The sequence below is a fragment of the Trichomycterus rosablanca genome, chromosome 1 (genome assembly GCF_030014385.1).
Source record: "Trichomycterus rosablanca isolate fTriRos1 chromosome 1, fTriRos1.hap1, whole genome shotgun sequence".
NCBI lineage: Eukaryota > Metazoa > Chordata > Actinopteri > Siluriformes > Trichomycteridae > Trichomycterus > Trichomycterus rosablanca.
This window is the reverse complement of record NC_085988.1, coordinates 53,069,282-53,081,392: the sequence shown is the minus strand read 5'-3', so window position 1 is coordinate 53,081,392 and position 12,111 is coordinate 53,069,282. Positions and strand designations below refer to the sequence as shown.

The 12,111-nt window shown below is 36.4% G+C and overlaps 1 protein-coding gene across 2 annotated transcripts in view; it reads left to right on the top strand.

The window, feature by feature from the left end:
- The window catches only part of cacna1c (calcium channel, voltage-dependent, L type, alpha 1C subunit), a 243,825-nt gene that overhangs the window by 63,069 nt on the left and 168,645 nt on the right, over positions 1–12,111 (top strand). For both annotated transcript variants that reach the window (XM_062994612.1, XM_062994606.1), the window contains exons 4-8: positions 379–518; positions 2,732–2,871; positions 4,168–4,329; positions 4,703–4,905; positions 10,118–10,221. In XM_062994612.1, the coding sequence (XP_062850682.1) occupies positions 379–518; positions 2,732–2,871; positions 4,168–4,329; positions 4,703–4,905; positions 10,118–10,221 (749 nt within the window). The remainder of the gene's footprint in view (positions 1–378; positions 519–2,731; positions 2,872–4,167; positions 4,330–4,702; positions 4,906–10,117; positions 10,222–12,111) is intronic.

Here is a 12,111-nt window from a genome sequence, read left to right as displayed (position 1 = left end):
AGTTGGGACAGTAAAGCATTTATCACTTTGTAATGTTGCCTTTCCTTTTCACCACACCTAAAAGACATTTTGGCACTGAGGATACCAAGCTTTAATACTTTGAGGTACATTGTTTCAATAATTTTCTCATACATTTGTTGACAAACTGGAGATCCTCGGGCCATCTTTGCTCATTAAAGCCCAGCCCTTCCTGAAATCTGCTTTTGTACCAAATCATGATTATAATCATCTGTTGACATCACCTGTTTGGAATCACATCATTATTTAGTTTTTTCACCTCATTACAAGCCCTAAATTGCCCCTGTCCCAACTTATTTTCTGTACTCTCCCAACTTTTTCTGATTTGGGGTTGTATATACATATTTTCTGTAATTGCAGGAACAAGTAGAATATCTCTTCCTTATAATCTTTACTGTGGAGGCATTTCTGAAGGTGATTGCATATGGACTGCTGTGCCACCCTAATGCCTACCTAAGGAATGGCTGGAATCTTCTGGATTTTATTATTGTGGTTGTAGGGTAAGTAATTTTTTGCACACAAATGTATCACCAGCTACAATAAAATATATTGCCAACATCACAGCACAGACATTCTATAATGTGACGATTTTGTACAATAAAGTGCCACCATACAAAGATATCCACTTCATTATCAATTTGAAAATATTTATGACTTTCCGGCTTCCCAACAATTGATAACCACTGCTAATCATTGTCATAATCAGTCAACTACAAATACCAATGGTCTACAAGCATTTGCAATTTTCCACATTCATTCTAATTAATCACTTGCTACATTTCCTAACTTGTGTACTGATGGTAGCATATCATAAATGCCTTTTTTGTATGATAATTGTTAAACAGTCCATGCCTACCATTTGGTAAATCTCATTGTTTGTTTTGAAATATAGCCTCTTTATATCAAGCCTCTTTGTATATCACTTTTTACAATAGACGTTGTTTCAAAGCAACTTCTGCACCAACAGAACAAAAACTTTTGAACAAGCCAAGGGCAACAGTGGCAAGGAAAACTCTCTTAAAATTACAGGAAGAAACCTTAGGAGAAATCTAACTCATATTAACATGACTCAGCAACTGATGACAAAGCTATCCAGAGATGTTTGTAATAATCTAGAGCTGGCCAGAGATATTCCAGCTTGGATCTCTTAACCGTTTTACAAAATATTTTTTTGGTTGTTTTTTTGTTGGTGACTGCTTCTGTCTTTTTAATGTTCTTTTCTAGTTCATACACATACACATGTATGTGTTTTTGTGATGTAACAAATTACACCAATTTTTTCCATTTTTAATGTGATCTATAATATGTGCAATTAAATTGAAAAACATTGAATTCCTTTTTTGGGTGTAGGAATGAAAAAAAATAAAAAATTTAATTGCCTGCCTAAATATACACACTCTTAAACAGATACTTTATTAAAACTATTTTTAATTTTATGACACTAGTCAGTTTTTGAGTAGAAGTCTATTAGAATGGCACATCCTGACTTCTACCTGACTACACTACCTTGCAAAAACACTCCAAATTTGTCAGACTGTGAGGGCATCTTTTATGCACAGCCCTCTTTAGGTCACCCCACAGATTTTCTGTTTGACTCAGGTCTGGGCTCTGGCTGGCCCATTTCACAACTTTAATCTTCTTCTGATGAAGCCATTCTTTTCTTAACATTGAGGGTTTGGGTTGTTGTTGTTGTGCTGAACTCTTTATCTGCAACTTTTTAGCTTTTTAGAGGCAATAATGTTTTGTGCTGATATTTGAAATCATTTATAATTTCCTCCACCTTGATTAAAGACTAAATGCTGCCACCACCATGCTTAACTGTAAATTCTTTCTGTGATGCATGGTGTGGTTTTTGTTCTACTCATAATTTGAAAATCATCATTTAATTAATTAAATTAAATTAATTAAATTAAAAGTGTTGCATGGTATATGTAATGTTTTAGATTTATTTTAATCATGCTTTTGACGGATACCTTTCAACAATGGATTCCATTAGCGGACTGGATTTGATGTAAGCTCTTTGCGGACCATGGCTTTTGGTACAGGTAAGATGCAGTGATGTAAATCCTGTTAGAACAGCTGAACTTTATGTGGAGTTAATCAGAGTCACTTTTTTGATGGCAGGCATCTACTGACTATTATTTAACAAGTGTGATTAGTTAATTCTGAACACAGCCACATCCCCAATTATAAGAGGATGTGCACCACACTTATGCAAGTGTTTGTTAACCAATTAAACAGGAACAATTTAAATAGCTCAACATAGCAAATATAAGAGATTTTTTTCAAATCCAACTTAAAATGCCACCTTTAATGACTACTGCACAAACAATTATTCAACCCTCCGAATAGAATCCCTTTAAACTTTGTTGTTGTCTCAGGCACATCTAATGCAACTAATCTAGGGCTTCATTGGTTGCATTGGGTATGCTTGAGATAAAACCCATCAAAACCACATCAAATGGACTGGTTAGGGCTTTGTTGACTGTGATTTGGATATTAAAAAATGCGGTCAAGGGCCGCTTAGGTGGCGCAGTGGTAAAAACACATGCTGGAACCAGTGACCTACTGATTACTAGTATAGTATGTTAACCACTATGCCGTCACTGCTCACTACCCTCATGAAGGTACCAGATAAAGAAATATTTTTTTGTCAAATATTTTTCCATTGTTCATTTATAAAATCACCATCATATCTATCTGTCTCTTTCAGGTTGTTCAGTGCTATATTAGAGCAGGCCACAAAGGGAGATGGAGGAACACCTATAGGAGGGAAGGCAGCAGGGTTTGATGTCAAGGCTCTGCGAGCGTTCAGAGTACTAAGACCCCTACGATTGGTTTCTGGAGTGCCCAGTGAGTTACATAAACAAACATGTACATCTTAATTGCATTGCTTTTTAAAAAAAAGTAATACATGTCAAATTGACATTTTGTTTCTGTTTTTATCAATTAAACTTAATTCGCTTTAAATTTTTGACTGAATACATTAAATAGTCAGTACTGTTAGTGTATTTTCCAGTGCCAGGTAGATTATATTTGCCATGTGGTCCTCTGAATTAAACTATATGTACAAGCATTTGTTTTGAAAATTAATTTCCTTGACAATGTAATGCATGGTATAGCTCATGTATGGTTCCAATGTCTGACTTGAGCACATATCAGTTGTGGTAGCAAAGTGTCTTCCAAGCTTTAGCTGAGTTTCCAGTTATTCTTGACATTTATCATAAAAATTTAACAGAAATTTTTTCTACCAGGTAGATGGAGTCAATAACCTTCAGGATGTTTTTAAAGCTTTCTTTCTTTGCCGAACTAAGGGGCATTATATCTGTAGCAATGAAATAGGTGACAGCTGCGGTTATGTCATGGTGCCTTTTCGACTTTTTTCGTAAGCGAAACAAAAAAAGATAAATACAAATAAAGCCACAACTGACTCTTTTAGTAGTGTTTCCTGACTTTGTCAGCCTTGAATGGTGCCCTTTGACAAATGAATTATAGTAACTAACAGACTGTTGTTTTCTTCTTTATAAAGATTTACCGAGGCCCCTTCAGATGTCCTCTAGGATTTGGCTGACCACAGCATTCCATTTCTTTCAAATATTATACAGCTACATTTAGGTGTTTATTTAAAACCTCAGAAAGGCCAGTGTAATTAAGCTTGCATTAGAGGTTTAAGGGACTGCCATTTTGCTTAAAGTAGAAACTGCACTAAACACTAGCTGAAAGTTGTTATCATTACAATTCCACAATTATTTCATTTACCACTATTATGAAAATGTTTTGTATATTTTACTGTATTTTAGATGCAGTAATATTTTTAAAAGAAGATATAAAACATATAGGCTGTACTGTTTTTTTGGTGTTTGCTCTTGTATACAAAATGCAAAAAATAGATTTTTCACACACTGGCTGGGATGAAAAAGGTTTTTAGATGTAAGTGTATAGGTTTTGCCTCATACATACATTTTGATAATTAGATGTCTATGCAACTCTGCAGACCATGTAGCTGATAACCAGGATAAGGAAAATCTAGGGCATATAAGATGCTTGTATTTATAATATATACATACGTATATGTGTGTACAGTACAATAAAACTCTTTATTCGCATTTGCATATTGAATTTAACTAATGTGTTTTTGTATGGTTTCAGGTTTGCAAGTAGTGTTGAACTCCATCATTAAAGCCATGGTTCCTCTTCTGCACATTGCTCTGCTCGTACTCTTCGTCATCATCATCTATGCCATCATTGGTCTTGAGCTGTTTATGGGAAAGATGCATCGGACATGTTTTCTTTTTAGAGATGGACATAAAGGTCATTATTTTAAGCACCCCTAAAACATTTTTAAATAATTTGAAATTTAATATAGTTATGATAACTTTAAAGAACAAAAAATTACAGCTGAGTACTACATTTTAAATTTTAACATTTAATGTAGGCAGCATAATACTGAAGACCTGGGCTTAGTTTTTGCCTACAGCTATTGTCTATAAGAACTTGCATTAACTACTCTAAATATTCCCTAGGTATAACTGAATGAGTACATGTGTGAGTGTTGCTCAGTAACAGACTGGCATCCTGTCCAGAGTGTTTTCAGCCAGAGTTTCCCAGTTATGGTAGAACTATATGACCCTGACCCTAAAAGTATTTTCTACAGTTTTTGATTGTAATTTAACTTGTGTCTTAGGTCCTATAGCTGAGGAGAAGCCTGCACCATGTGCTCCAAACTCTGCCCACGGACGGCACTGCTTCCCATCCAACACCACACAGTGCATGATGGGATGGGAGGGTCCAAATGATGGCATTACAAACTTTGATAACTTTGCATTTGCCATGCTAACTGTCTTTCAGTGCATCACCATGGAGGGTTGGACAGATGTACTTTACTGGGTGAGTCTGGTCTGAGCCTACATTCTGCATCAACCTCAATTTTAAAAACTATATCTGTCTATCAATCTGTCTGTCTGTCTATCTGTAGATAGATAGATAGATAGATAGATAGATAGATAGATAGATAGATAGATAGATAGATAGATAGATAGATAGATCAGGGGTGTCTAAACAATTTTTTTTGGTTGGCTGCCAAATGACAAAACACATGTAATCACAGACAATAGACAATGTGTATTAAAATAAATAAAAATTTGATACAAACAAATGAAGATATAATTTTGATTACTATTAGTTACACTTCCTTTTTATTTACGTGACTAATTATTTTTTGCTGTCAGTGTTGTCTAAACTACAACCCCAAATTATAAAAAGTTACAAAGATACAGTGTGGAAAATGAGGGAAAAAACTAAAATAAACTTTTTCGTAGAATTACTTTGACTTTTACTTCATTGCAGACAGTATAAACCCAAGATATTTCATGTTTTGATTGTCAACTTTGTTTATTAATATATAAACATTCCTTTTTTTAAACTTCTTTAAGGTGTTATTTTGTCCTATTCTTCCTGCAAACATGTCATAAGGTGTGCAACAGTATGTCATTGTTGTTGTCGTCACACTTTTTTGTTTCAAAATTCAGGACTGCAGGCAGGCCAGTCCAGTGCCTGTGTCCTCTTCTTTTTGCAGCCATGCCTTTGTAATGTGTGCAGCAAGTGGTTCTGCATTGTTTTGTAAAATAATGCATAGATATCCCTGAAAACATATCGTCTTGAAGGCAGCATATGTTGATTTAAAATACAACCCCATACGATGACGGACCTTGGCTTTTGGACTTGTTTGTTTACATTTACATTTTCGGCATTTAGCAGACCCTTTATGCAAAGCGACTTACAGTAGTGTGACAGTATACAGTCTGAGCAATTGAAGGTTACGGGCCTTGCTCAGGGGCCCAACTGAAGCAACCTGGCAGTGGTGGGACTTGAACCAGTGACCTTTTGATGACCAGTCCAGTATTTTATCTGCTAAACTGCCCTTGTTGCTGACAACAGTCTGAATAGTCCTTTTTGTCTTTGGTCTGAAGCACACATCCATTTGTTGCAACAACAACAACAACAAAAATTTGTACCAATTTGTCTGACCACAATACACATTTCCAGTGGGATGGTCCATCCCAGATGCCTCTGAGCTCAGAGAACTTTAAGTGCCTTTTGTAAAAGTAACTTTGTATTGTAGTGCTTGACAAAGTAATGTCTTGTCCATGTGGTTTTGTTAGCTATTGATGAATGACTGTTGTTAATACATTGCTGAAAAGGGATCGGAGATCACTGATGTTCAGCTTAGGCTTGCACTCTTATCCTTAACTCACTGAAATTCCTTCAAATTCTTTGAGTCATTTAATGATATTATGCTCTGTAGAAGGAGAACTATGTAAATACCCTTTCAGTCTTTTTGAAGAACATGTCTTTGCTCCCCAAAGACTTAGCCTTTCGTGGGTACTGCTTTTGCACCAAATCATGATAACAATCACATTTTGACATTACCTGTTTAAAATCATGTTAATAGTTATTCATTTATTTTATTTTATACCTCATTACTAGCCCCAGATTGCTTCCGTTGCAATTGCCGTTTTTTGGAATGTGTTGTAGTCAAGCCGGAAAGTCTGCACATTCCTTTCACTTTCTCTTTGGTTTATTACATTACAGACTCATTCTATAATAGACTGAGTTAATTTTTTGTCACAAAATTCTACACAAGATAGCCCACAATGACAAAATAAAAGCAGGTTTTTAGACAATTGTGCTAATTTATTAAAAATCAAAATGTAAAATATATGTACCCAAGTGTGCACACACTTTGATATGATTAACAAATGTATGCAAGGAAGGTGACCAGACAAAACATGACATATATTGGGTTCATACTGTCTGCAATAAAATAAAAGTCAAAGGGAATGTAAGAAACACTGCAGTGTTTTTTTTTTCCATACTGTCCAACCTTTTTCTGATTTGGGGTAAGGTTGTAAGGTTTTGCACATTTCACTCACCAGTTAAAAATTCAAATGGAAACAGTGATATTGTGCCTTGAACTGAAGAATTGCTTCTAAGTCAGATGTTATCCTAGTTATGGGGGAAGCACATCACATATGTGAATGTCAGTTCTTTTAGATCTCAGTCAGCTCTTGCTCAGTGTCATCAGAGAAAATGTTTGCTCATGTATATATGTGGAGCCAAACAAATTGATTATTCTTTTAGTGAAGTGCCTTGTGAGAAGAAATCTGGACAGATGTGGACTTTTCCTGGAAGTGGGAGCATCTAGTGGCAATTGTGAAAAATATCATCAGTTTAAACTGCCCTTCTTCCTGTACTCCTTCACATCAAAAGACAAAGGGGTTGAGGACACTTAAATATTCCCAATTGCAGCAAAGTCTTAAAACTGCTGGGTAAATGATGTGATCAGTGATGTGAACACTTAAATATTTCCCCATCTTTCCATAAATGTTGACATTTTGAAAACGGGAGATAATTTTATCTATAGCAGGACAGTGTGCTGGTATTTGCTTCTAAAATAAATTGCTACAAATATTTTATTATTTCATAAACATATACAGGTCCTTCTCAAAAAATTAGCATATTGTGATAAAGTTCATTATTTTCCATAATGTAATGATAAAAATTAAACTTTCATATATTTTAGATTCATTGCACACCAACTGAAATATTTCAGGTCTTTTATTGTTTTAATACTGATGATTTTGGCATACAGCTCATGAAAACCCAAAATTCCTATCTCAAAAAATTAGCATATTTCATCCGACCAATAAAAGAAAAGTGTTTTTAATACAAAAAAAGTCAACCTTCAAATAATTATGTTCAGTTATGCACTCAATACTTGGTCGGGAATCCTTTTGCAGAAATGACTGCTTCAATGCGGCGTGGCATGGAGGCAATCAGCCTGTGGCACTGCTGAGGTGTTATGGAGGCCCAGGATGCTTCGATAGCGGCCTTAAGCTCATCCAGAGTGTTGGGTCTTGTGTCTCTCAACTTTCTCTTCACAATATCCCACAGATTCTCTATGGGGTTCAGGTCAGGAGAGTTGGCAGGCCAATTGAGCACAGTAATACCATGGTCAGTAAACCATTCACCAGTGGTTTTGGCACTGTGAGCAGGTGCCAGGTCGTGCTGAAAAATGAAATCTTCATCTCCATAAAGCTTTTCAGCAGATGGAAGCATGAAGTGCTCCAAAATCTCCTGATAGCTAGCTGCATTGACCCTGCCCTTGATAAAACACAGTGAACCAACACCAGCAGCTGACATGGCACCCCAGACCATCACTGACTGTGGGTACTTGACACTGGACTTCAGGCATTTTGGCATTTCCTTCTCCCCAGTCTTCCTCCAGACTCTGGCACCTTGATTTCCGAAAACAGTACTTTGGATCACTGAGCAACAGTCCAGTGCTGCTTCTCTGTAGCCCAGGTCAGGCGCTTCTGCCGCTGTTTCTGGTTCAAAAGTGGCTTGACCTGGGGAATGCGGCACCTGTAGCCCATTTCCTGCACACGCCTGTGCACGGTGGCTCTGGATGTTTCTACTCCAGACTCAGTCCACTGCTTCCGCAGGTCCCCCAAGGTCTGGAATCGGCCCTTCTCCACAATCTTCCTCAGGGTCCGGTCACCTCTTCTCGTTGTGCAGCGTTTTCTGCCACACTTTTTCCTTCCCACAGACTTCCCACTGAGGTGCCTTGATACAGCACTCTGGGAACAGCCTATTCGTTCAGAAATTTCTTTCTGTGTCTTACCCTCTTGCTTGAGGGTGTCAATGATGGCCTTCTGGACAGCAGTCAGGTCGGCAGTCTTACCCATGATTGCAGTTTTGAGTAATGAACCAGGCTGGGAGTTTTTAAAAGCCTCAGGAATCTTTTGCAGGTGTTTAGAGTTAATTCGTTGATTCAGATGATTAGGTTAATAGCTCGTTTAGAGAACCTTTTCATGATATGCTAATTTTTTGAGATAGGAATTTTGGGTTTTCATGAGCTGTATGCCAAAATCATCAGTATTAAAACAATAAAAGACCTGAAATATTTCAGTTGGTGTGCAATGAATCTAAAATATATGAAAGTTTAATTTTTATCATTACATTATGGAAAATAATGAACTTTATCACAATATGCTAATTTTTTGAGAAGGACCTGTACATTTGAGAGCTGAGTGTATCTTTCACCTGTAGACATTCAATGCGTTCACAGCTGACCACTGAGGTCAATTGAAAAGTTAGTGGGAAAGGAGATGGGAACATTTTAGATTTGTCTTATGTGATAGTGACACCTGGCATTCAAACTAGGAATCTAATTTTTCTAATCTGCTTTATTGCGGTCCAGGTTTAAAAAAAAAAAAAGAAATAAAATACCTTGTGACCATTTTAAAAACGGTAATGGGCAGCTAATGACCCGCACGCCATTGTTTGGACACCCCTGATTTGTGAGCCAAAACATTAGGACCACCCCCCCAAAAATGTGCACATCAGTGTCTATTTTGTAGCTATTAAGCATTCTTATGGTAGTTACGCATAGAGCGTGTTGAATGTAGCAAATATGTGCAGGCATATAGAGCTGAGTGACGTAAATCACAATGGCCAGATGACTGGGTTAAGGTATTTCCAAAACAGCAAGGGGTGCTGACAGACAAACTGCTGACAGGTTCTCAAAACTCATTTATAGTAGAGCACAGGAAGGCTATGGTGTACATTGTTTACCTGCAGATGGGATAGCTCCAGGATACACTGAGACAGAGACAAGACTCTTCAGATGTCTTGTGGAGTCCAGGTCTTAGTGATCAGACAGTCAGTCTGATTTCAGAGCATATTATGCGAGATGGTCCTAATGTTTTAACTTATCAGTGTGAATGTATTGCATATAACATTTTTACATTTACTTAAACTGTTAAAATGTAATGCACAGCAACATTTGGTGTTTTTTGAATAAGTAAATCAAATAGTTGAACTGTTTCACTTCTGTCTTTGTTTCCTTGCTGCTATTAACTTCAGAATTTGTTTTAAAACCTGAGAAGGACTTATTTTATATACTTTTTTATTTTCTGCTTTTTTTATTTTCTAAGTATTCCTAACGTAGTTATATAAAACATTCAAATTTATGCCCTTCCACCTCTCTTTTCTTTCCTTCTTTTCCTAACTGGGCTTCCTTCAATCCTTACTTCAGATGCAGGATGCTATGGGCTATGAGCTTCCCTGGGTCTATTTTGTCAGTCTCGTCATCTTTGGATCCTTTTTCGTTCTAAATCTGGTTCTTGGGGTGTTGAGTGGGTAAGCAACATATATGTGATGTATGTGTGTGAGTGTGTGTCCAAGTCTGTGATTTTGTAAATTCTGGAGTAGGTTTCACACCGCAAGCAGAAAAGCAGCGAGGCAAAGAAAAAGAGAGGAATTTCAATCAGTGAACAGACAGGTCCATTATTTTGTTGTTAACCAATCATATGCTAATCATCCATCTCTCTATCTCTCCATTTCTTCTTTTTGCCCCTCTCTTTATTCCCAGGTGAATGATGCTGTAGGGAACTCCTGGCCATGGCTATATTTTGTCACTCTAATCATCATTGGCTCATTTTTCATTCTTAACTTGGTTCTGGGGGTCCTGAGCGGGTAAGAGACATGACTATAAGAACAGATGGACTAGGATTGCTAATTAGGGTTGGGATTTCAAGGTTTCTGTGATCGTTTTAATAAAATGTTAGCTAGACTTACATGTAGCAGGTATTAAACATCAAGGGTTTATTGCAATCAATTGTTGGTTAATTAGTTGGAAGGCAAAAAGAAGAGACTGATGAAACATAATCTGTATTATTAAATATTATGTTTGGTTTTTAACATAACTAAGAAATCTCAGCAGACTACATCTCAAGATCTGTATGTGTAAATGTTATTAAAAACTTGATTAAATAGTTTAAACAATTTTAAATTTACCCATGAGTATTGATGATGTGCACAGATGCACTTGATTTAAATTTGGCACAGAAATGTAACTATTTTACTACATTATATTGATAATTTTAATTCCACAATTTGTAGTTGTAATCCAAAGTTTAGCCCATTAGTCTATACAGTCCTCTTAAAAAACATCATACCTTCTCAGAATCCTTGCTATTTGTCATACTATGAAAATGAAAATAAAGCCTTACTTTGCCAGCTGTATTTACACATCATAACCCTCATCGTTGAAGTGAAAATTCCACTTAAAAAATACGATAAATTATTACAAATCATACAAAAATGCTTAACTGGGAAGAGACTTGGATGATTTTAGTGTGGCAAAATTGTATGGTTATAGGGATGTTTCTTTCTCATTGACAGTCATTATGAAATTTGACTGAACTCAAACAATGCAAGGAGGAATAGGCATATCATCTCCAATCTGGGTGTGCAAAGCTGGTAGGGACACATCCACAAAAGGTGGCTCTAGCAAGTGCTAAATCAGGGAACTGATAGCTTTTCAACTTATTCTAGATTTTAATTTTTTGGCAGAACAGCACCAAAATTGTATTATTATCAGACAAAACAAGCAATAAAGTTTTTCAGGTGTGAAACAATACAGGGTTGTAAGTGTCACATTTAAAAAAAAAATCTCCACATATTCTCTTGTGTACAGGTCAGGACTGCTGGTATACCAGTCCACTACCCGTACCCTCTTCTGCTGTCATGTTGTAATGTGTGCAGCATGTGTTTTTGAATTGACTTGTTAAAAAATGCATGGACGTTGTCTTGAAGGCCAGCATATGTTCTAAAATTTCAGTGTACTTTTCTGCCTTAATGCTGCCATTACAGAAGTGTAAATTATCACCTCTGCCCATCTTGCTCCTCAAACACTTTCATAGCTTCATTTAGCTTTTATACCAAATCACGATTACAATCTTCTTTTCATAAATTTAATAAATTTATTTTTATTTAATAAATTTAATAAAATAAATTTTTCCCCATCCTAACTATTTTTGGAATGTGCTGCAGGCCTAAAATGCAGAAATGGATGTATATTAACAAAGCGACTGCGTTGTTTCCCATGCTGTCCCAACTTCATCTGGGGTTGTAAATAAACATAATATATGCTGCTGTTAATTTAAGTTGAATTTAGGCAGCACCTACTTCATGTCGTGTAGGGATGTAACTATACACTCTACCCACAATGCGATACCATTCACGATG